The sequence below is a fragment of the Balaenoptera ricei genome, chromosome 1, assembly GCF_028023285.1.
Source record: "Balaenoptera ricei isolate mBalRic1 chromosome 1, mBalRic1.hap2, whole genome shotgun sequence".
Lineage (NCBI taxonomy): Eukaryota > Metazoa > Chordata > Mammalia > Artiodactyla > Balaenopteridae > Balaenoptera > Balaenoptera ricei.
In genome coordinates, this window is record NC_082639.1 from 89,173,434 (window position 1) to 89,200,452 (window position 27,019).

General features: G+C 36.0%; 1 protein-coding gene across 2 annotated transcripts in view; it reads right to left on the bottom strand.

The window, feature by feature from the left end:
* Nucleotides 1-26,795, bottom strand: part of DPH5 (diphthamide biosynthesis 5) — a 36,165-nt gene extending 9,370 nt beyond the window's left edge. The window contains exons 1-4 of one of the 2 annotated variants that reach the window (XM_059900559.1): nt 26,672-26,795; nt 26,289-26,446; nt 18,845-18,969; nt 12,253-12,361 (exon numbers count right to left, since the gene is read on the bottom strand). In XM_059900559.1, the coding sequence (XP_059756542.1) occupies nt 12,253-12,361; nt 18,845-18,969; nt 26,289-26,423 (369 nt within the window). In that variant the 5' untranslated portion in view covers nt 26,424-26,446; nt 26,672-26,795. The remainder of the gene's footprint in view (nt 1-12,252; nt 12,362-18,844; nt 18,970-26,288; nt 26,447-26,671) is intronic. The other variant, XM_059900570.1, reaches the window with a different exon arrangement.
* Nucleotides 26,796-27,019: the final 224 nt, after the last annotated feature.

Sequence of the window (27,019 nt, forward strand, 5' to 3'; positions counted from 1 at the left end):
CATATGTAACTACTTCATGATTTAGCTAGGTAGCTGCTAAAAATACTGAAATACAAAGAACCCAGAAGGAAGCCAAAAAAAAAAAAAAAAAAAGCCTTTTGAGCAGTCAGAGCCCAGTTCACAAAGTTAATATTACCCTCACTTTACAGATGAGCCCACTGTCAAGATCAACTGACTTGCCTAAGGTCACACAGCCAGTTAGTAGTGAAAAAGAAACTCAAAGCCAGGTCTGAGGAAGAGCTCCTTTCTACCATGACGTCTCAGTAAAATTCAGGCACTGTATACTCACTGCAGCCGTATCCCAAAACCTACTCCCTTACTTTACCCACTGTTTATTCCGTCACTATAGAGTTCAGTGATAGGCCTTTTCCCAGACCTCCTCCTTTCCCCCCAAGAGGCCCACCCACTTCACTCGACCATCACACAACCAAGAAGCTTGCTTTGTTCCAACTTGCTTCCAGGCTGGCTGCACATCTCACTAAGTGAGTCCAACCCCAAATCTTATGCTGAGAAACTCTAGTTTTGAATTTTGGTTCCTCAACTTGTTAGCTGTGTGACGTTATTCTTTCTAAGTCTTAATCCTTAAAATAGGAACAGTGATAACATATGCCCTTCCGACCCATAGGGTTGTATGAATCAAATAACATGTAAAAAGTTATTCAAACTGTGAATAATATGCTTATATTAGTTCTTATCTAGGTACTGCACAAAGGATTTTATTTTCAAAGACTTAATATATGGTAAAACGTAACACTGAAGTTGTTATGTAAAGATTTAATTATTCAACTTAAAGAGTGCCTGAAAGAATTTTTAATAGAGCTGGAAAGCACTAAATGCTGGAAATTACATCTAGTCCTCTGCCGTAAGTTAGCTGTGTGATTGAAACAGCTATGTGACTTCAGGAAATCACCTAACTTTTCTAAGCCTAAACTTCTTCATTTCAAAAATGAAGAAACTGGTCTGGAGAAGGGATTATTGTCCCCAGGCTTCTCAGTTTTCAGAAGCTGCTGCAAGAGGCATATAGGGAGGAAAGAGAGAAGCTAGGACATTCAAAGTCCTCCATCCCTCCATCACTAAAGAACCTCAACTTTTCTCAATTTTTATATGTTGAGGGCTTAAAAACTATCACCGATACTCATAATGGTGACTTTGAGATCCCAAGGGAAGGTTCATCATATTCCTTATATGGCCACAACCTCCAACCTACCTACCAATAGGCTTTATTCCCAAAGTCCATTTGAAAATTGTCTGAAAAGGTATTTCCCCAGAGAAGCCATGCTATCCAGTGGCAGTCGAATTCATAGATTAGTGTACAAAGACCCATGTAACTCTCAGAATTCAGTCATAAACCTTCCAGCCACACCTAACATGGTTTCTCTGTAATAAATGTATTTAGAGTTCCAATGTAAGATCCCTGGAATACATTCACCCAAGCTACAAGGACTAAGCCTAGCTCTGTTGAGGGCTTCTGTTATTGCTGTTGTTCTATAAGAGGCAAATCTGTCCAACAAATATTTATTATAAATCATCCACTATGTGCCAGGCATTATGCTATGCACAGGCATAAAGTGAGAAGCAAAGCAGAGCTCCGGTCCTCACGAAGTATGCAGTCTCATTTATACCTTACATAGCGGGCAAAAGCTCTGGAGTCATGGCTCTGGTTCCTACTAGTTGGATGATCATGGTGACTAGTTCGGTGACTTTCAGGAGGAACCCCCTTGCAAAATGGATATAATAATTATAAACCTAATAATGTGTTTTGTTAAGGATTAAATGACATACTGTATGTAGTGCCTAGTGCCATAGTAAAGACTCAATAAATGTTAGGAATTTGATAATGTAACAACGATAATGTTTATAATGATGATATGAAGATGTTCTAAAATGCTGTGTTGTGCTATAATCCAACTGATCTCCTTACTGGAGTGAGCTCAAAAATATTACCAAACATTTGAAACTATGTTTATGATTTAATTCTGACAAGTTCAATCGTTTACATTCTTAAAAGGATTTTTGGCATCTCTGATCAGATTTTAAAATATTAACATTACTCTATTAAAAAAAACTTTAAAGGAAAACCATTAAAGAAAATTTCATATGCAACCATATATAAGTACTTTAAATATTTTTATACTAAATATTTTTATACTAAAATACTTTTCAATATTTTAAGAGTCATGAAAATATAGTCATGGAGGTAAATTCTTCATTCAAAAAGAAGGGGAGAGATGATTTAAAAGAGAATTGAGATGCTAGTCACATATAAACATTAGTTGAAACACTTTATGTAAAAGCCTCTTTCAATTGTCTGATTTGGGGGATTAAAGAAAACCTCACATAAGCACTGCTTCCTAGGACCCTGATTTATAGACTGTAACCATTTCCATGGCTGTGGTACAAACTTCTTCAATGAATTCTGGAACATTATGCAAACAGTTTCACCATTTAGATGTCAGTACCTCAAAGAACAGAAGGGCCAATTCCTTTGTGTTTCACAATTCAAGGACTTACCAGTAAATTACAAAAAGAAACTGGAACAAAATCATACAGTGGTGACGAGAACTGAGGTTACAGAAGCCTAAGCACCTACCATCCTAAAAATGTAAGCCTTTGTGCTTGTGATCATTTTCCCCCAAACCATTATTGATGCAGATCTACATTTAAAGATTACAAAAAGAACTGTTTTCAAAAACAGTAGGTAAATACAGGCTTTTTGTGTGTGTTTTAACCTAGAGTAAGTTACAAGGAAAGCAGTTTATCTAACTTGATGCTGGATCATGTTTTTTATCAACTGAAGACAAAAACTCAATTCAAAATGATTTACTTAATTATATATAAGGCACTAGTTAAGAGTGAAAAGATGCACAAGACAAATATGAGGTAATTAATAATAATAAAAAATTAGATATAGATTGTATAAGAGTTCAGCATTTCCCCCACCGAGAGCGCACCTGAAGGTAACTTCTGAATAGACAGGATATAAGCTGGACCTTAAAGGACGGGTAAGATTTAGCCTGGGGAAGTTGAACATGCAGAAGAATGAGATGATGTGAACAAAGTAACAGAGGTGGGAAATCCTGGGCAGTATTTACAATGGCATTAAGCAAGTATCTAGAAATAAGTATTGCCTCACTTTGCCTCTAACAAGTATCTCTAATTCCTGACACCTTACCAGGTACCAATTCCTGTCAATTCTAGCTCTACAGTTTATCTAGAAACTATTAATTTCTTTTCCCTCTACCTTAGTTTGAGTTCTCAGTACCACCTGCCTGAATGACCTTAATAGTCTTAATTCATCTCGCTGCCAGTATTTCCTTTCTTTCAGAAGCACAGATGCTTTGTAAACTCCATTTTATAATTAGATTTTAATGCTTTGGTGTTTTATATTCAAATGAAAATATTTTGTGATTTTTAGGTTAAATAGTATCTTTTCTGGATATGGAAAAATTAGAAAATTTAATTTGCTAAGAACTCTATCAAGCCCATGTATCTTTTATATATGTATATCCTAATCAGATCACTTAAATCTGTGAGGTAAAAGAAAGCTGAGCCAGCAGAGTTGTCAAAAAATGTACCACAAAACCATATAATCAAGAGTTACTAGTTTTTTATATAGAATACTTGCTGTTTTTAATCTTCACATGCATTTTGCTTAACATTGATAAAACACTGACTTTTGCTAACAGTAAGAAAGATTATACACATGGCTACACACTAGGTACACAGATAAAGCTGAATGACTAGACAGAAGAGCAGCTAGATTTATATTTTCACATATAAATGAGAGAACCCACATACAAATTAAGTGAAAGAATTACAATTTAAAGCATACAATTCCAAAGACAAGATCCAACTTGGGGTAGGGGGTGGGGAGGGGGGAATAAATAAATAAGCAATTCAACTCAGCAAATATTTGTCACACATTGATTATATGTGCATGGCACTGCAATAAAGTACCATGGAAGATGTGAAGATAAGTAAATTAAGGAGTTTATAATATGGTAAGCACATAAACATATGCAAGCAACTGAATACTCTTATAGGATAGAGATTTACCAGGATTGTTTGAGTAGGATAACGGCACAATCAGATCTACGATTTAAGCAGAAAACTATAAAGTGGAAGAGAATAATGGGAAGGTGGCTATTAAACTAGTGACTAAAAAAAGGAAATGGAAAGGAAGGAAAAAAATTTTAACCTGCTCATGATTTAACAGGTGGTCAAAAATAATTCCAAAGTGACTAAAAGAACAGAGAACTTATTAGATGAATTCTTCTAAGGTTACATAGTAATGTAGAGCTCTAATACCCTTATTACCTTGTTAAGTGTTCTTTGTACTCGTTAGGTTTTATCATTTCTACAATAGTGCCTGGACAACAATGAAAGCAATTTAATGCTTCTGAAAACTAACAGTAAGAACTACTACAAGGTCAAAAGTGCTGACTATCACAATGAGTGTTGTGTTATTTAAAAAAAAGGAAGGAAATGAGTTCTTATTTTCTGAAAGTAATATACATTTTTTCCCAAAGTAGATATGTATTATATAAACAGAGGAACATATGGCAATAATCAACACGCAACAGTCAGCGAAAGTGGAAGAATTTCATAATGATGAGAAAATTATACAACCTTTTTCCCTGAAGTCAGCCACAACTGATAATGCAGTTTTTAATGCAGAAACCATTGCTACCTGGTTTCAAACTGTCTTATTTATCTTTCCTTTAAAAATGTCTCAAAATCATTTCAGTCACCAAACTTTTACAAAAGAATTAACACATTCTATCACACAAATGGCTAACAATAAATGAAAGTACCATGCAAAAAAATTATTTTAGGATCTGTAATTCTTTTTTAGCCTGTCAGATTCAGGAGAATGTACACACAGTAAGTGCTAAGTAAAAAGACTGAAAGAAAACATACCAAAATGGTAACTATGGTTACCTTCAGGTGGTGAGACCACGGATGCTTTTATTTTCTTCTTTATACTTACTGTATTTTCCTGATTTTCTATGCGTATATATGTCACTTGTTATCACGAAAAAACGTTATTTTGTAAGTGGCTCTTCAAAAGCAGCAACAATAATAAAAGCAATTCTGATTCTGCATGATTAAGCTGCTAAATGCCTAACTTGAAGATTTCGAGAAGAAGGACTTGTTCCTCTTGTCTTTTGTGTACTGAGAAAAATCCCTGACTTTTCATTATCAGGAATGTCTAAATACAACCACCTTGCCTGGCTCTCGACAAATAAATGGATTTTTCTTTGACTAGAAAAATCCTCAAAATACAAATAAGTGTTAGAAATATCTGTTACTTAGGAATTTCAAGTAACATGATTTTAAAGTATACGTGTTTATAACTAATATTTTAATTGCAAAATATCTTAAAATTAACTCAATGAAAATTTGAGTATCTAATATATCTTGGTCTATGTATCCTTTGCCTAAAGCTGGAAAACAGGCCTGCTTTTTTTTTAATAAATCTTTTTTTTTAAATTATTTATTTATTTTTGGCTGCATTGGGTCTTTGTTGTTGCACGTGGGCTTTCTCCAGTTGCTGCGAGCGGGGGCTGCTCTTCGTTGTGGTGTGCGGGCTTCTCATTTTGGTGGCTTCTCTTGTTGCAGAGCACGGGCTTTAGACGCGCAGGCTCAGTAGTTGTGGCACGTGGGGTCAGTAGTTGTGGCTCGCGGGCTCTAGAGCACAGGCTCAGTAGTTGTGGCGCACGGGCTTAGTTGCTCCACAGCATGTGGGATCTTCCCAGACCAGGGCTTGAACCTGTGTCCCCTGCATTGGCAGGTGGATTCTTAACCACTGCGCCACCAGGGAGGTCCCAACAGGCCAGCTTTTTAGCTTCCAAAACTACAGGATATTAGAACTTAGCTAGTTTAGTATTCTTCATACTTTTTAGTGACAAATCTTTTTTCCAAATGAATTCTTACATAGAACATCACTGATGTTAAAAACTGAGTTAAAGATAATGACCTGGCTCCTCAGGGATTTATCCTTTGTGTTTTGGTGTCAATTACTTCATTATCTGCAGAACCCTAAAGCATCTTCATAAATCATGGTGCACTTTGAAAGCCACTAGTTTTGTCCAACATTCCTCCCTGTTCCCACCTCATCCCCTTGTAGTTAAGAAACTTAAGATCCAGAGCAGTTAGATGACTCCTTAGTTACCACCTGAGCAAAAAGTAAAACCAAAACCTTTTAATTTACAGTTAAACTCTAAACCTTTTCCATTACATCCATTATACCTTTCCTTTACTAATTCTTCCCAATATGTAGTCAGTTTTTACCTAACATACGTATTGTAAGTCTTGTGTTAACTAATCTCTAGATAGCCAAGGTTTCTGTGGTATGTATGTATGGATTCACTCGTGTTTCTGTAATACCTTGCAGATGCCCCAAAGTGCCTCCATGACTCTCTAACTCTACCTTTCTCGCTTTTGGGAATGTCTTTTAACTTCTTGTCCATCTAGAAAACCCCTTAGAATTCCTTTTCTCAACCACTTTATTGAGGTATAATTATCATACCATAACATTCACCCATTCCAAGTGTACATGAAATGATTTTTAGTAAATCTAAGTTGTGCAACCATCACTATATCCAGTTTTAGAGAATTTTTATCACTCCAGATCCCTTATGTCCATTTCTACTTAATCCTTGTTCTCATCCCCAGCCCCAGCCAACCACTAGTTGCTTTCTGTCTCTATAGATTTGCTTTTTCTGGACACTTTATGTAAACGGAATCATAAATTATGTGGTCTTCTATGTCTCACTTCTTTCACTTAACATACATACACTTATTATCTATGCTGGGACTACCAACTGTTCATAAGAAAAAAAGGAGATACTTCAGGGAAACATCATGCCTTCGAGAGTCTGGGAATAAGACAAACCCAATCCTATTCTTCTACATAATCAGTTCTAAGATTGATAATGGTCCTGAAAGCATAGGAAGACTGGCACAGGGTTCTTAGGACAGGAGGCAACTTCTCTAGAAATGACAAGTTAACACAACCAAGCAAAATGAGAAAACACCTGGGCAATGGTTTTCGGAGGGTCCAGCCCCATGGACAAGTCTATGGGGGTAAGGACCATGATAACTGTGGTAGTGAGATGGTAGGATCCATTAGCATACAGAGTCCGTTTCCTTTCCTAGGATTATCAGTAAGGCACAAATGGCTCTCTACATCTCCCTAAATCTCAATTCTCTTAATAGACACTGCTCCTATGTATCTACTTCTTTTAATCGTCTACTGCAACCTACCCTCTCCATGAAGTCCAAGCCCCCATCACCTCTTCTCTAAAAGACTGCAATAAACCTACTAATTGATTTCCTCACTTCTAGTCTTGCCTGGCAGAAATTCAATCTCCACATACCAGCCAGAAATATCTTTTTAAAACACTTACCAGATCAAGTATTTGCTCTGTTTAAATCCCTCTAAAGGCAGTTAGTCTATATCACTTAGAATAAAATCCAAATTCCTGACAGTGTATTAGTCTAGTGGTCCAACCCTACCCACCTATCCAGCCTCAGATCACTCCTCTCCTTGCCTACTACTCTCCAGCAAGCCTTTCTTTGTTTCCTTTAACAAGCCAAGCTCATCTCCGCTTTAGGGTCTTTGTCCAAACTGTTCCTTCTGACTGGGATATAGTTGTTCCTTCTTGATTCATATCTTAAATGTTACCACCCTGAGAGACCTCCCCTGACTACCCAACTACAGTAGTGACCTAGTCACTCTCTAAACTAGCAGTCTACTTGAATTTCTTATACTTGCCACTACCTGACTTTATTTTTTAAATTTGTTATTGCCTCTCTTTCCTACTAGAATGTAAGCTCTTTGAGAGCAGAGACCTTCTTGGTCAGGTTTACCACCATATTCAAAGAAACTCAGTAGGCAAACAATAAGAAGACAAACAGTATTTGTTGAATAAACAGATCACTATTCCGACTAATGATGTCTAACTTGGCAACCTCTAATATACTTTGCATATAACAACAAAACCAAAATTTCATTAGGTATATGGGGTTTGTGGTAAGGAACTGTATTTATGGCATGCCTAGAATAGAATGCATATCAACTGGCTGTGTGTGTATGTGTGTGTGTGTAGAAGTGTTAGTCTATGCAATTACTTACCTTCATAGATACTGATAATCAAGAATCTTCTGTTGGTTAATAAACTACAAAGTTAATAAAAAATACTCAGTGGTCGATTCTGAACTATGCTGCTTTAGAAAACAACAAAAACAAAAAAGATAGTTCAAAAGGAGCTGATAAATGATAGCTAAAAAAATTGTACCCATTCTCAGGTTAGGAATTTCATACTACTCCTCTTTAACCTAAGGTGAAGATGTTGGAAAGTATATACTGTTCAGGTCTGTAACCTTACCCAAGTAGAACTTCTGTTTAACAACTCGATGGCTGTTTTTCAATTCATAGGAAAGCTCTTTCACATAGATGACAGAATGCCTTTCGAAAGTGGTGCCCACTTCCTTTTTAGAAAATTGAGCAAGAGAGCATGGCAAGGTGACCTGTTAACACTCTACATTGAGCAAGCGTATTTCTGGGAACTAAAATCTACTTTTCCAATTCTGCCATACTAAAAGAATGACAGTGCAGTTTTTAACTTTCTAAGAAATTTTTTATCTGTCTAGGTTGATGAATCTCAAAGTGTGGTGCCTGTACCAGCAGCTTCAGCATCACCTGAGAACTTGTCAGAAATGCAAACTCTCAGACCCCTACTCCAGATATACACTGTATCAGAAAATCTGAAGGGAAGGCCCAGGAAACTCTTTAATAATCCCTTTAGGTGATTCTGATGAATACTAAAGTCTGAGAACCACTGGTACAGGTTATTGTTTTTTCCATAAATGCTAGTCCAAAGAGTAAAGAAAAGAAGACTAGCTATTATAAGGAAGGGGACTTGGCCAAAATTTTTGCATTATGCAGGATATTCATATACATTTATTTTAAAATTTAAGTGTGCTATGCATATGATTAATTTTTTAATGTCTTTTATCTTAGAAAGCTATACAAAGGAATCAATAATTACCTCCTTCTCCTGGGATATGAATACCTTGGGTGGTACAAGAATTACACTTTCATAGAGATTTCATAAATACGAAAAACAGAAAATAGAAAGGTACTTCCTGTTTTTCACACTAGTAGTAAGTCATTTCATATCCAGATTAGGGAACAGAACCAAGATGGGGAAACAGCACTTTGTGGCTGCTTAGAGAAATCCCATATAAAACTGAGAGAAAGCTAAATTTAAAATAATAATAATATATGTAAATGTGGATATGATTTTGGGGGCTTATATGTATGGAGACCGTCAATTCTCATAGTAAATTCCCTCTCAAATACCTTCACCCATTTTAAATATGAGAACAATAATACCGTACTTCTTTATCAGTGTAGGGGATCAGAGGGAAAGCGTCACCCTAGTCTAGCTTTACCCAGTCTAGATAACAGATTTACATAATAAAGACAAAGATCTTTTAAAATTTTTATGCCTTATACCCTGAGAAAACCATAATTCAAAAAGAGTCATGTACCACAATGTTCACTGCAGCACTATTTACAATAGCCAGGACATGGAAGCAACCTAAGTGTCCATCGACAGACGAATGGATAAAGAAGATGTGGCACATTTATAAAATGGACTATTACTCAGCCATAAAAAGAAATGAAATTGAGTTATTTGTAGTGAGGTGGATGGACCTAGAGTCTGTCATACAGAGTGAAGAAAGTCAGAAAGAGAAAAACAAATACCGTATGCTAACGCATATATATGGAATCTAAAAAAAAAAAATGGTTCTGATGAACCTAGGGGCAGGACAGCAATAAAGACAAAGACACAGACACAGAGAATGGACTTGAGGACACGGGGAGGGGGAAGGGTAAGCTGGGACAGAGTGAAAGAGTAGCACTGACATATATACACTACCAAATGTAAAATAGAAAGCTAGTGGGAAGCAGCTGCATAGCACAGGGAGATCAGCTCAGTGCTCTGTGACCACCTGGAGGGGTGGGAGGGAGATGCAAGAGGGAGGGGATATGGGGATATACATATGCATATAGCTGATTCACTTTGTTATACAGCAGAAACTAACACAACATTGTAAAGCAATTATACTCCAATAAAGATGTTAAAAAAAATTTTACGCTTAAAAAGCAAAAAACTCTAAATAATAGATTATTAGAAGATAATTTAGAGCAAAATATGATGGAAAGGGGCTAACTAACCTTCTTCACCAGAAATAAAAATTAAACCAATATGAAAAAATATATATAGTCCCTTATATATAGTCCATTAGTTTAAGATTTATATGTCTTTGTCTATCACATAATTTATTCCTCTCTTTTTTTCCTTTCTCCTGGCAATCATTCTTAAATGATTAAAAGAGAGAATGTCTAGAGGAAAGAATATTGGACTGAGAATCACTCAAGAATCTGAGAGTCAAGAATTCAATTTATTCCAACACAGAAATGTTTGGAAAAAATTTTAAGTGTAAAAAAGACTTGAATTGGCAAGGTTTTTTTTAAGTATGCATGTTTTTAGAAGACAAAACAGACAGCAAAGTTCTTTGCCAATTTAGACATAGTCATAACTAAGAGGAAGTAATGAATACTGAAAGGTGAATCATTTATACTTTTTCTCTGGTTCTTCAGAACCAAAGGCAATATTTCTGGGATGCCTGGCCAGGATTAGTCAATTAAAGTAAGCTACTCTTCATAGGTAATACAGAAAATACAGGTCCCTCTAAAGCCACAGACACAGCATTGGGTACCAAGGCTAATGTAGCTTCTTGCTGTAAACAACTATTTCTTTTTTTAATGGATGAATTAAATAGCATTTTATTGATCCTCAGAACAAAAGAAAAGAAAAAGTTGTGTTTTTTGAGATTTCCTATATATACAACTAGCAATTGAATTCAGAGTCTAGGTGATCCACTGGCTGTGAGTTGTCTCTTTGCGCCTAATAATCAGCAGCTCTTATTCTGTGTGGTATCACACCTTTAATTTGGGACACCTAATTAGTGTGTAGAAAATTAAAAACTGCACTTATCAGAATAATCATGCCAGTACTTCATAACTGATAGTAGCTTTTATCCATGGGCTTCACTAAAGCATAGAAGTATTAATTAAATTTTATGGGATTATATTTCCTTTAAAATACATGTGCAGAAAGGATCAAGCTATCTTTATATTTCCCAAGAGATTGGAAATACATAAATGATTCTCAAAAAATCTTTACTATTTTTTCTTTTATTTGATTTTGAGAATATTTGAGAGACTCTTGACTACTTTTCTAATGTACTCTCCATATATATGATCAAAATATTTAAGATTTCATTAAAATAAAATGCCTGTTTCATATTCACAGAGAGGAAACCAACCAATACAGGCCAATAGTTCTCAGTTCATGCTGTCCTTTACTTTGTAAACAGCTATTTTAAATTATGCATTCCAGGAAGATATATGGGAAATACCTATTTCATAGATTCTAAGATGCAAATTTTTTCCTGTTATAATACATCTGAAATAGGAATGTGTCTTAACAATCAATAAAGTCTTAAAACTACTGTTGGCCACAGGCAGTCACAATTGTCATGGATTATATATGTGTGAACATCAGAACACAGATATCAAACTTGTAAAATGAATGTCAGCAGGCTGGAAGAAAATATTAAACACAGTTATGGAGTGCTCCTTTAACTCTTCAGAACCAAGATTTTTGGGTTAAAAACAACTAACTTTACATATTAATAATTGCAAAGCTGGCTTAAAAGCCTAATATCACTGGCTTTTAGCTCTTTCATGGATTATTTTAAGAAATGCTGCATCACTGTGCTCTCAATAGCACAGAAAACAATATTGGGTGGAAAAACATGGGCCTCAGCAATGCAGAGTAAGTCATTTGGAATAATTTAAAAAGGTTTTAGGAATACTTAACCAATTTAATTGGGTTATATTCCCTTTTTTGTACATTACAATTTGGATATAAAATTAAAATCTTTCTCTAGCTAAATTTCAATGATCTATTCCAAAGAGGGGAAAAGAAGTCTAAGCTACGGGAAAATTATTATAAAAAAATCTAGTATTAAAAAACTTAATACACAGTCTTATATAAAATGATAATGTCTTATAATTCATGAAATACAATAAAATCTCTGGAAATTTGTAGAAAACTAAAACATTTTTGCTAAATACCATTAAAAAAACCCGTTCTTTTGTAGTATTACCTGTAAACCGCAGCAGCCTACAGCATTCATTATGGAAGCATTGTGAATAACTCGGTAAGGGATTCCCAGTTTTGTTGCTCTCAGAATAAGATCGCTATGTGTTGTAGCTCTGTAGTGAGAAAAGATCAGGTTGGATTAAACTAACCATGGCTGACTTTTTAAGACAGTAAAGCCACAACATTTCATGAGCTCAAGTCAATCAAAGGGTCAAGGACACTGCTTTCCCTCAAATATTTCGAGGCACCTGCATAACACTTTCATCTGGGCTTTTGGTCAAGAAAAGTGTAAGTTTACACAGGCCCTGTACAATGTTGAACTGCACCTTTAACGCTCTTAAAGCAGCCTTGGCAGCTACAGAAAAAAGGGAACTTTTAACTTGCTCTTTTTGTCCTGTTAACACCTGCAAAAGACATCTGTGGAATATTACTAAGCAACTGAACTCCTGAGTAGCAGTTCTCAAATGTTTTGGTCTTAGGGTCCCTTTAAACTCTTAAAATTTCTGCTACAGAGTTCCAAATTATGGCACTAGACTTCCTCCTTGATTTCTGCTCTATTTTGAAGGCTTTGTTTCTGTATAAGGCACAATTTACAGAACATTTTCACAGCCTGTAGATCAGAGTTCTGACTGATATATTCCTAGTTGGATTTTATCTGTCTAGCAGTCATTTTATTTATAACTGTTTTCAGCCTGGTTGTTACCGTGCATAATTAATATGTGTAAGGGTGTGCCTATTCTGCCTGCTGCCTTCCCTTTTTTGAGATAGATCTAAAGATTATAATTAGATAGATTGGGGTAAAGAGAGAATACATGTAAATATAAATATGGATACTGTGAAACTTAACCCCATATCAATTTAGAACTGCATTATTAAAGGCATTTTTTCCCCCTTGATGAAAACTCCAGGCCCTACTGGGGAAAGCAACATTAGCATGTTTGAGAAACTACAAACAAACAAGCAGAACCTGTCAACTGGTCAATGCATACCAAGTAGGAAGATCAAGGGCTTTCACCCCATGAGGCAGTCAGAAACAGATTAAAGAATGCCCACCAGGGAAGTCTGTTTTAAATCACACACGTAAAATACAAACTACTATAAAAATAATCATTAATTTGATTTAAAGTAAGCTTTTAAAAAATAATATAAATGCCAGTTATAAGTTTTTAATATCACTTTCAACAGAATTTCACTATTTAACACTAAGCTAAGGGAAAACTGAATTAGTTACTTGGTGAGCTATTTAAGTAGATGAGCAGAAAGAAAAACTGGTTTAAAATTATTCTCTTTTTATCACAAGTTCATTTAAAATGACCAGATGTGGTTGGTGTACTATGAAGATTTAATGACCTGGCAAAGTGATTTGGTTTTGTGAAACTGATATAAATGTGATTAAATTCGCCTTTCAGATTTCTGCTATGAAAAACTGTGATAAAATTGGTATTTTATCATCACAATTACCTAGATTATATTGCTTCATTAAAAAAAAAAGAAAAGAACTGTACGAACCATGGGCTTAACACCCTTATACTGGGCATTCCTCTAGGTCCGTGGCTCATGAAAATGTTTCACTGTAGTGACTGGGAAAGTGCGTGTGTGTGTGTGCACGCATGTGCACTGCCGTGTGTAAAGACAAATTTATTACTATTTCTGGGCATGTGGCTCTATCTAAAATCATATATACTTATATACACACACATATGGTTCTAGATAGAGCCACATGCCCAGAAATAGTAAATGTTTCTTAATAATATACTTGGAATTGCTCTGAAGGCAATTTCAAAAGAGGAGATTCTAGAATGTTGTGATCAATGGAATCAATAAAATGAAGTTCATAAAGGTGACAATTTGAATGTATAAGGCTTGGTATGTCTATTTTAAATTTTATTTTATAGGAACATTAATTTGCAGAATGGAAGCAATTAAATGATCCACATTAAGGCACATAGGAGACAGGGGAATAAAGGTATATTTGTGTGTGTGTATGTGTGTGCATGTACCATGAACATATTACAGAGCATATTAAAATAGCGAATGGAATAAAAACAGAACCATCTTTAGAAAGAATTTGTTTTTTGTTTTTTAATTTATTTATTTTTGGCTGTGTTGGGTCTTCGTTGTTGCGTGGGCTTTCTCTAGTTGCAGTGAGTGGGGGCTACTCTTTGCTGCAGTGCGTGGGCTCTCATTGCGGTGGCTTCTCTTGTTGCGGAGCACGGGCTCTAGGCACACGGGTTTCAGTAGCTGCAGCACGCGGGCTCAGCAGTTGTGATGCATGGGCTTAGTTACCCCGCAGCATGTGGGATCTTCCCGGACCAGGGATCGAACCCGTGATCCCTGCATTGGCAGGCGTATTCTTAACCACTGCGCCACCAGGGAAGTCCAGAAAGAATCTGTTTAATGATGACCCTGTTCAACTGCTCTTTATGGGGACAGAAAGCTTAAGACTGTCATCTCTCACATGACTGAGTCAGATCTACTGATGCAGTATATTTTTAGAGTCATTTATGTTATTTATGTGATTAACTTCCACATTCCTTTTAATAACCTAGATAAAAAGGCAAAGATGAGAACTACACCAACTGACTTAACTTACTTTCAATTACCTTCTCCATGAATTTAAGATCGCTGGAGACAGATGGTGCTGATGGATGCACAACAGTGTGAATGTTCTTAATGCCACTGAACTGTACACTCAAAAACGGTTAAAATAATAAATTTTTAAATATTTTTAAAATATTAGAATTTTAAAATATTAGAAAATTTTTAAAAATTAGAAAAAAGAATTTAAGATTGAGTAAACAATTTTCCCTTCTTTTTGAAATTTTTATTCAAATAAGTAGAAAGGGGCTTAAAATTAAACAAAATACATTTTTTTGATCATATATATACATGGAAGAATTTCAGTGCCTTGTTGCATTGTGTATTCCCTTCCTGGTTTATCCATTTAATTAATTCAAATTCTAATTCTTCAAGGCCCAATTAAAATTTACACATTCCTTACCACCCTGTCTCCAGCTACTATATCCCAACAGTAATCCAGTGGATAAATGAAAAATAACTACAGTTACAGTAAATATTACATAAATCCAAATACAAGGTTATGTATGATTAGTCACTGACACAGGGAAAATTAACTGGCTAGAAGTTTAAAAAAAAAAAAAAAGCACTTACTCCTGAATAAAATAAGGGAGGATTCATGGACGAGGTGGCATCTAAGCTGGGTCTTAAAGAATCTACTATTTCACTAAATAGAAACTAGGAAGAACAGTCTGTTTAAGGAAAAAGCACGAGCAAAGACATGGAGAACGAATACTGCAAAACATTTACAAAATGGCAAAGTTATACAATTTGGCTCTACTACAGTCAAAAAGAAGAGTAGCCAAAGGAAGAAGTAGATAAACTGTTAAAAGATTTAAGGCCACGAAGTCACTGAAGGATTCTGAGTAGCGTCACAGCACTTTCTCTGCGCCTCAGTTTTTTCATTTACATTGAAGTTTCCCTTCCACCCCTCCTTCCACCCAACCCCCCCCATCCTACCCCACAATCTTACCCCACAATCTTCAACTATTAAACCAGACCTTGCTCAAGGACCAACTCCTCCATAAAATAAAGCCTTTAAGTTTACACACACTTTTCTATCCTCATCTTCTACTTAACCTTTCAGCAGTACATCAAAGCTGACCACTCTTTCTTTTCTAAAACACTCTGTTTTCTTGGCTTCTGTGACAGCACACTCTATTGGTTTTCCTCCTCCTCTGCTCTTGAGAGACCATGAAATGCCAGTTTCCTAGGGATTGATCATCCTAGGTCTTCTGTTCTTGTTCTTGTTCCTTCCTAATGTGATTCCATCCACTACTCAGGTTTTAAATACCATCTAGATACTGATGACTTCAAAAGTCATATAACCAGGATAAATCCTCCCTTGAGCTCCAGTAGCAGATATCAAATTGTCTATATGACATCCAAAACTTAAAACATTTCCAGAACCAATTCTTGTTTCCCCCAGCCCTTTTTCCTGCTGGTTTTCATCATTTCAAAAAATGGCATCATCAACTACTCAGTTACTAAAGCCAGAATCCTTGAAGACTTACTTCTTTCCTTTTCCTCATCTACTATATACATCCGAGCATTTTTCCTTCTAAATTTTTCCCAGTTTGTCTTTTTCTTTCTTCTACCAGAGCTACCCTTGCCTCCCTAAAACCCATTCACTCAAGCATTTAGAGTGATCTTTTAAGAATGTCAATGAGATTGTGATTATTTGCTGCTTATAATCCTCTAAAAGTTTACCACTGTACTTCAAACAAAACCCCTACTCCCTCCAAAGGCTTACATGTCTGGATCCCACCTATCTATTTAACTCCTTCTCAGGTCCCTTTTTCCTTCACTCACTGAGCTCCAACCACTCTGGCCTTTCAGTTCCTTGAATACATTCTTGCTGTTCCCTCTGCTTAGAATGTTCTTCCCTTCTGCTTTTCCTTTTACTTTTTAGATACCTGCTTGAATATCACCTCCACATGAAGGATTTTCCGTATGACCCTGCATAAATAAGTCTGTTCCTGTTAGTCTCTATTTTTTTTTCCTTTACAGATTTATTGATTTTTTAATTTATTATTTTTTCTTCAACTAATGTCAGTCTCCCTTACGAAACTGTAAACCCCATGAGTTATCATCTAATATATATCCAGCACATAGGAATGCCTGTCATGAGATAGGTGCTCAAAAGATATTTGCTGAATGGATGTCAGTCCAAATACACCTGGTCCTCCTTTGTCATGACCTCAGGCAAAATATTAACAATTCTTTCAATTAATATTTAATTGATGCCTACTATAAGCCAAGTATTGTGAAGGAAGCTAGGGAGATAAAAATGTGAAGGACAGCCTACAAATCTAAAGAGTAAACATACAAATAAAAAAATACTTTGTGAAGTAATATATGAAAACTAATATGAATAATATGTCAGCAGTTAGGAAGAGATATAACTTCTGGTTGGGTTAATTAGGAACTATATCACAGAGAATGTGATGTTTGAGTTGGGCTTTGAAAAATGAGTAGGTTTCTGACAGTCACAAATAGGGCAAAGGGCATTACAGATGAGGAAAACAGTTTGAACAAATGTGTGATGGTGAGAAAGCATGACGATCAGGGAAGGGCAAACTGGTTGGCGTGAGTGTGGGTTTCAGTACAAGACCGGCAGGACACCAGTAGAAGAGCAGGCTAGACAGTATTTTTCATGTCTGGCCAAAGATGGAGCTAATAATAGTCTAATTTTGAGCCCGCGTGAGATTTTAAAATTGTGGATCTACAAACATGAATTTGATCACAGCAAAGGTAATGAGTTAAGGATCTACACCTGGACCAGGTAAACGGCTACTATATTAAATTAGTATAATGAGAGCTTGGATTAGGTAGAATAGTGGCTGCCACAGAGGAAAGGAATGAAAGGATATGAAAAACTTGGTAAAACAAAAGTCAACAGCAGTGCTTCTCAAACTGTGTGAAAGGCCAATATTTTTTAAGTCCTAAATTGTCATGGAACATTAGTTTTGTAAAATGCAAAAAAATTAACTATTAGAAAAATAAAATATAAAATAATACAAAATACAAGCTCCAAATTTTTATTATTAGTTTCAGCAGAGATAAAATTATTTTGTAAAATTGCTATAAAATTTTCTAAATGCTTACTTTCAATTTCTGTAGTTATCTCATCATGGACTGGTAAGTTTGTGGGCTGGCAATAGCCTGCAAATCTCACTTCAAGCAGCATTGGTTTACTGGACTTCATCAGTGACTGGATACCATTTGCAACTAAGTATAATAATGATACATAATCTCTGGCACCTCATATTGATATAAATTACTTTCTTTTTGACAGACACATGCACATGTAACTCCATTGTTTTGAAAAATATCCTTGGTGGTGGGCTCACAGTGATTTAATTGTCCTTATGTTCCTTAAACCTGTGACATAAATCCTGGGTCACCAGCTGGAGAAAAAGAACTGTTCTGTTTGGCTTGACATTAGAGATAGATGATGCTTCACTAGACAAGTATAAGCCCATCTTTTTAGTAATGGGGAAGAACAGAGCTCCCAATGGATATAAGAAATTGAAATCTGAGGCTTGATAAATAATAAATTCAAGGCAAGTAAAGTGACAACAGTATTGCTAAATAGTAGATGATTGAAAAAGAAAAAAAAAAGCCTAGGACAAAGCAAGCAGAAGATACTTGCACTTACCTGCAAAATAAATGGCAGGTACAACTCTTGATAATGTAATATACTTATTTAATAATGATATACTAGTTTAGGTTGATGCCCTAAGTGACTTTCTAAAAAAATAGCTGAAGCAACAATATAAACTTTAGAGTTGACACTTGATAATCAATGTAAGTGATGCATGATGACATGCTTCCCAAATAAATTTTCTTCATTAATATCAAAGATAATGAAAGTTTAAACTACAAAATTTTAGACAGAGCCTAGGTAAACAGTCCCCTATCAGGACCTGGAAGATAAAGTTTTAAATGTAATAAAAGAATTCTTAATGATTAAAAAAGTAAATAAATTAAAACTCAAAATATCTCCTTTGACTTACCCAAATGGATCACCAACTACAAGGAATGCGACATCACTGATATCAGCATCCTTTAAAATATTATTTGCTTCCTGTTCCACTTCTTCTCTATCAGCGAGAATCAATTTTCTTCCATAAAACTCTTCCTATAGATTTAAGTCCAATATAAAAATGAGACACAGGTGACCATTTCAACACACACACACACACACCCCTCTCTCACACACACAAAACAGTCTTTGTCTGGGGCCAGTGCAAATCTTGGCAACCATCCAAACAGAGATCATTGACTACAACTCTTCAATGAGCTAGCCCTCTGTATCATGTTGCAATTAAACTCTGTCTTTGGGGCTATCTTAATATCCCAAGAGGAGGTAGACCTCCTAATACCTCAGGCTCTTTGCATTTTAAATTAACCTCTAAATTTGGGTCTAATAGACCAGGCCAAACATTGTAGGATGAATACAGAACATGTATGCATGAGCCTGACTTCAGAAACACAGTACTGCAGAATAAATATATTAAACAATAATTATACACATACATGGTAGTTGGGTTTGATTAAATTTTCCTTAGGAAATCTATGGGACCTTGACTAAAAAAAAAGATAATTTCAATGAGAAACAGTAGAAAATTAAGATTTAGTTGTTTACAGAACCAGCAAACATTCCTGCATAATTGCAGGAAAGACTAATTTAAAACTGTATTTCCTAGTTCCTGCTAAAAAAGGCAGAGTTGCAGGAGCAAGAAAAGAATTCTAAATATATAATAAGTCTCCATACAAACTGCTTTGTGAACGAATCCCCAGAAGTTCAACTCTAAAGCACAAACCCAGGAGGCTGACCTTAACTGGAATGGCAGCATGTAAGTAAGAGTGTGCTAGTGGTCACGGGGTAGTGGTTACAACCTATTATGCAAGATCATGAATCTTATAACTGATTTCCTGTGGAGTAACATGTTGAATATAACTCAAATATAGTAAAAGTGGATGCACAGATAAATAATACTATTTCTTACATGCTGAGAAGTTTATTTTTGCCATAAGGATTATATCATATGTCAAAAGTTATAAGGATTGCTGTAATGGAAGAGTATCTGCTACTCAGTAATATTTGTCAAGCAAATGAGTAAATGAACAAATGATTAAGCATTTGAAGATAAAGGCTATAGTTCCATCTGTGATAATTATTTCCTAATACTTAACTAGAATCTGTTCCTCAAATGTGAAAAAAGATTCTTTCCTTTTCTCTGAATATCTTCTTAGAGATAATATTCCAGAAGTTCCCAATGACAATGATGTTTTCATAGATGAAAATGTTTTATTTTCACTTGTACCACATATTTTTTCTTAATCCTTCACTTTTATACATCTTACTTTAATTTTGTAAGCCCAATAAACTTAACAGTTGCAGAGGGGACTTCCCTGGTGGTGCAGTGGTTAAGAATCCACCTGCCAATGCAGGGGACACGGGTTTGATCCCTGGTTAGGGAAGATCCCACATGCCGTGGAGCAACTAAGCCCATGCGCCACAACTACTGAGCCTGTGCTCTAGAGCCTGCGAGCCACAACTACTGAGTCCACGTGCCACAACTACTGAAGCCCGCACGCCTAGAGACTGTGCTCCGCAATGAGAAGCCACCGCAATGAGAAGCCCGCGCACTGCAACCAAGAGTAGCCTCCGCTCGCCGCAAGTAGAGAAAGCCCGCGTGCAGCAACAAAGACCCAATGCAGCCAAAAACAAAACAAAACAAACAAACAAAAAACAACTGCGGAACATTTATATTCACATATGTAAGAGAACACACATATGATTACTGAAAACTGAAGGAAACAATGTTCTTTTCTGAACTTCTAACATTTCTTAAAAATCAAGGAGTCACATGTTACAAGGTTAATGCTGGCAGTAATCCTATCCAATATTTTATAAATGACTTAACAACAGAAAACCCACTCTCTCCTCAAGACTTTTATCATGATCACTTCATATTTATTACTTACCCTAACCCAAGAAATATTTCATTATCTAATTGAAACAACAGATTATTTTTTTAAAACATCCTCCTTAAAGAGAAACACACATTAACACCTCAATATAATCAAATGGTTGATCCTCTTTAAAAAGAATGTTTAAAAAAAGGAAGAGATTGCTAAAGCAGAAATAGACTGGTACTACATTATTTTTATCTTAACCACTTATTTATGTATTCGTTCATCCACTCATTTGAAAAATATTTCTGTGTACGACCTCCATGCCAAGCTCTATGCATGATGCTGGGAAACTGTGTGAATGAGACACACATGACCTCTGCCCTATAGAGCATAATGTCTAGTGGGGAATTAACTACCACATTATATGTGCTATAGGAACATCAAAGCTAGTCAGGGTCAGGAAAGGAAAATTTAAAAGACAAGCAGCACCATTTAACAAATGATTTTAAATTTATACTATATATTATCCAATGATTGATTAGACAGTTTTCGTACAATCTCAGCTCTAATCTTCTCCATTCGTGAAAATGAAGGTAAAACTCAAAATTCGTTCTTAGTTTTACATTGGTGGGCTTTGTATATCGGGAAGAAAGTAAAAACTAACAGCTAAAATTACTTTTGGGTGTTTCTGGAAGGATACACAAGAAATTAGTAATGATTGCCTCCAGAAGGAAGAACTGGGATAGAAATCTTTTGATGTATATACCTTTTAGTATCTTTTGAGTTTCAAACTATTTAACATATTACCTAGTCAAAAAGTAGAAGAGCAGAGGCTCAAAGTAGCATATGGAAACAAATGCAAGAACAAAATCTTAAAAAGAAAACAAAAACACTAACATTTAAAGTAGGAATGGAAAAGTAAGGAGCTTACAAAGGGGACTGAGAAAAATGGAAAAGCAGGAATAAAACCAATAGAGAGCCATGTCTTGAAAGTCAGTTTCAAGGAATAGTCAACTATGTCAAAAGAAGTAAACCAGACAAGAATTCAAAACCATCCTCTGGAGTTCTTGCTACTAAATAATTGTTCAACAAACAGAAGTATTTCAGAGAAATGGAAGTCAGCTTGTAGGAGTCTTGAGACATAAGGGGACGTGGGGGGACAAGAGAAGTATACTGCTTTTTCAAAAAGCTTTGGAAAAAGGAGAGAGAAACAGAATAATAACTATGGGGAAAAGAGGTTTAAAAAAGGAGAGTTTTCAGAATGGACAATACACTTGATCCTTGAAGAATGCAGGGGTTAGGGGTGCCGACCCTTCACAAAGTCAAAAATCTGAGTATAACCTATAGTCAGCCCTCCATATCCGTGATTCCTCCATAACCGTGGATTCAACCAACCTCGAATCAAGTAGTACTGTAGTATTTACTATGGAAAAAAACCCAAATATAAGTGGATCTGTGCAGTTCAAACTCAAGCTGTTCAAGGGTCAACTGTATTTGACCCTTGAGAGGACAAAAGGATATTAATATAGATCAAACGTAAAGAAGAAAGAATAATTGACAGGAGTAAGGTTCCAGAGGAATGGAGAGAAGAAGTTTGAAAGAAAACCCATCTAGATGGCATTAGACTTGAACAGGAAGAGAACCTCATCTTACAAGTCATTTTCTAAGACTGGAGGGAGGACAGATTCAGATTTAGGGTAAGGATAAATAGGAAGCTAATAAAGGTCATAGCTGATGGCCTCATTTTTCTCAATGCAAAGTTCTTTACTGTTCTCTCCTATCCCTCCAATCTCAACCCACAGCAGTTAGATAGGAGGACAAGGAAACAGAGTTGGCTGGTATACCCAGGTGAAGTAGGTTAGGAAGAAAAGAGAAGGAACAATGATAAATATAATTAACACTGCTGTACTCTACATATGAAAGTTGTTACAAGAGTAAATCCGAAGAGTTCTCATCAGGAAAACAATTCTTTTTCTTTTTCTTTTACTTTGTATCTATATGAGATGATGGATGTTAACTAAACTTATTGTGATCATTTCATGATGTGAGAAAGTCAAATCATTATGTCACTTATACACTTTAAACTTTTACAGTGCTGTATATCAATTATATCTCAATAAAACTGGAAGGAGAAAAAGAGGGAAAAGATACACCAGAGGAAAATGAAAGTTATTTCGGTGTTGCCCAAGAACAAGTTATAGCAAGTATTTGTTTTTCTCCTCCCTGCTTTTGCTCACTATTATTTTTTCTTCAGCAAGGAATGTTCTTTCTCTTCCCCTTATCAAATCTTATCTATAATAATAACTATCTCTTGCTCTTCCCTTTATCAAATATCATCTATAATAACAATATCTGTAATAATACATTTACAATGGGCTTACTCTGTGGTCTTCTAAGAACTTATGCATATGAATTCATTTAATCTTCACCACAATTTATGACATAGGCACTATTTTTATTCCTATTTTACAGATAAGAAAAAGAGCAAAGAAAATTTAAATGACTGCCCAAGGACACAGAACATTAGTTGATTGCAGGACTTCACAGAACTGCAAATGGGGCATAGACAAGCAGAGATGAATGATCTCCTCTGCTTTATGCAGGGTAGCTAGGGCCCCAAAGTTAGTCCTCGCCGGCCATGAGCAGCTTCCTCCATTTATCCTGAAGAGCTATACAAATATTATCATTTTGTATTTGGACCATGATTTAAACAAAAGAAACAAAACAAAAATAAAACAATTGAGACGTGTCGTTTTAAAACATAGCTCAAATTCCATCTGTTCCATAGTATTCCCTGACCAGCACAGCCTGAAGTGACCTTCTCTCTTACATGTACCCCAATTGTAATTAATAACTAGTACCTATTTGAGATAGCTTCTACTACTTAATTGGTGAAAAAGTGTTGGCTTAAATAAAATAATCAAGTTCTTGTCAGCAATATAATTTTATAGTTTCTCTCTTCCACTACTGTCATGAATTGTTATTTACATCTTCCAGTATTATTTAAGTTTTCCTGGGTAAACGCAGATGAATCATGACCCACTTGAGAACAAAGATCATAGCTTATATCTCGTTGTATAATGTATATAGGTGCGTTATATCAGATAGGCACATAAGATAATAATTTAGCCACAGAAAGTGCCTAAAGAAATCCTAACTGTATATACCAAAACTAAAACTCTTTCCTGGATTCATCGTCTCTAGTTTAATTAACTTCTGAATAATAGGGAATATATAAACGATACTACCCATCTGGCAATTTGAAAATAATAGCTTTCAATGTAAGAACAGATAAATTCTAGATTTCTTTAGCAACATCCATGTGTGCTTTTAAAAAAACTATTTTGTGTAATTAGTGATAAAAGAAAGCATATATTCATTACAGAAAACAGAATTTTCCCATCTTTTTTTCACTGTATAATAACTGTCTAGACTTATTGAGACCAGATTGTACGAGCACATCTTAACAACTTTTTAAGTAATTTGTTTAAAGAAGAAAGAAAAGGTAGAAATTAAAGGAAGAAAGAAAGTGGCTGAAGATAAAGTGGTTCTAAAATTTTACTGGGCAATATAAGGCATGATAGTATTTATTTATACCTTACTTTATTCCAGAAAGGATTCATTTAAGGTGGCTGATGTATGGAAAGTTGTTCAGGGAAGAACATGAATTGAGGACCCAGAGGGGCTCATGGAGAGCAGATCAGTGGAATTTTGTGACAGGGAGGGATCCAGGATTGACCACTTTACTTGAATTCTAACTTCTCTGTAGGTGTTCTGTGACGTTATATTTTGTGAAGCTATTACCTATCCCTAGGAGTACAGAGACACAGTATGGTCAAAAGTGGTGGATCTCAACTGAGGACTGCTTTGGCCCATATTCTGGCTCTATCATTCACTATCTGTATGACCCTGGACAAGTTTCTCTGTGCCTCTAAAACTGTGAACAGTAATTAAAGAGTAATAATCCTGTTCTACATGTAAAGTGTTTAAAACAGTGCATAATAAGTGTTCTAAAAATATTAGCACTTTTTATTGTTGAGGAATAGAATTCTAGTACCTTAACAAAGTACATATAATTTACCTGTGAGGTTGAGCTCAGCCCCAGATCTTGACCCTGTATGTAGTAACTCTACAAATATGTTTTTGGGGAAAAACAATAATACTTTAAAAAAATTAGAGCAACCGAAATTAACATTTAGCTAGCACTTAAATTTGCAAAGCACTTTCACATACATCATCTTAATAAATGATATAATCTTAATAGCCTTCCAACTGATTATTATCTCCATTTGACAAATGAAGAAACTGAGGTTTAGAGACATTTGGAAATATATCTGTTAACAACTCATGTTTTCTGAACACTTTTGTGCCAGACGCTATGCTAAAATCCTATAAGGTAGGCATTTCTGTCCTCTTTTTACAAAGTAAGAAACTACAGTTAAAGGGCTTGTCCAAGGTCACATGTTAACATGTGACAAAGCAAAGACATAAAACCAGGTCCAATTCTATAAAACTACTGATTTATTTGTCTATATTCTCTAAAAAGACTTTAAGTTCATTCTAATTGTCCTTTACCACTAGAGAGGAACATTTCTATCATCTTGAACTTGGATATTTTGGCTCCATCCTAATAAACTGGAGCCAACAAATCAAAGCTGGTCATTAGACACAACTTTTATTTCAATGCATGGCCAATCAAGTAGCAGTTCTTCTTTAAGATTTTAAAGAAACTCTGAGACCTTCAGAATTCTCTGGGCTGTGAATCTGAGAGGCCAGAAGACCTGAAATTCTCTAGGTCACCTTTTTCTCTGGAAGACTTGATACACCAATCCTAAAATGTTCTCCCTCCTCCTATAACATGTCCATCAATCTTTTCATCTTAATTTACATTCTATTTGAAATTTGACAATGAACCTGAATTTGACCCCTCCTCCAAAATTTACAGAGCCCTTAGCAAAGCCAGGTAAATGTATGATATACTAGCAAATTCTACGGTTACTAAGTTCCAGGCTCACTCAATACATCCAAGTGTATGAGTATAAGCCTTACTGGGAGATGTCTATTCAAAGGTTAGATCTCTCTGGATATGATACAGACAGAAAGGCGATTACCACTCCCTATGGAAATACTTCAAAGGGGGGAGGTTTTCAGCTTGGTTCCTGAATACATAACCAGCTCATTAAGGCTGTGTTAGCACCTCATTAGCACTCAACTCAGAAAGGATTTCTTGGCTATCTCATGAAATATGGGATTCTGATAATTATCCCCAGGAGTGTAAAATAACTTTCCTATTTAGTGGAGAAAGCTACACAGTTAGACTTGTAAAGTAAGAAAAAGCACGCTTTCATTTTCCAAGTCACTTGGTTAGTGTGTTATTTCCATTCTTGTACTCCTCAGATTCTTAATAATAAGCAGGGCATGTGTTTTAAAGGGTTTGAACCAACAGATCTGAAAAATTCGGCTCAGCTTGGTGTAATAAAAATCAGCTGTTAAATATCGTTCTTCCCAGGAGGCTGGAAAGCCTTAAGCACCTACCAGAACTTCCTTCCCTACAGTCAGGACTGAGGTATAGGCTTCCAGATACACTCGACTGCAGCGTCTTACAACTTCCAGCCCCTTGACTGTGATGTCCTTGGCATCTCCCAGGCCCAAACCGATCATGTAAAGCATTTCAAAGTCCAGGGGGAGGGCGACTGCAGGACGAAATGAATAAGAAAATCAAGTGTCAGCTACATGGAGGATGCCTAAAATCTAGTGATGAACACTTAGACGAAAGCCAAAATAGCACGAGGAGGGACGGCATGTCACAAGGAGGGAGGTTTAAGAATCTTACTTCAAGCCTTTTAAATAAGGATTGTATTGTTTTTAAACAACCCTACTCGCTTTCTCTCTTGTTACACAAACCTAGGAGCAATTACCCTTTGAGAGAATCGTAGCTGGATCACCGTCCTCCCCAAACTCCTATCTGCCGCGGTTTCCCAGAAACAGCTGCCCAAACGGAGGATTTGCGCGGAGCGAGGATCCACGCTGCAGCCTCACCTACGGTGCCGCAAAGCGCCGGCGCTGCGCTTTGCGGCACTTTACGACTAGCTGGAAGGGATGGCTCGTTCCGGCACCTGGCGGGGCGACCTTGTCCAGCCGCGACTAAGAATGATACTCAGGATGCTGGGGCGGGGAGGCGAAAGGTTAGCCGGTCAGAGGGATTCTGACCAGTGCCCCCAGCATGACATTTGGGAAGGGACGAGGCCTGCCTGCGATCCCCTATG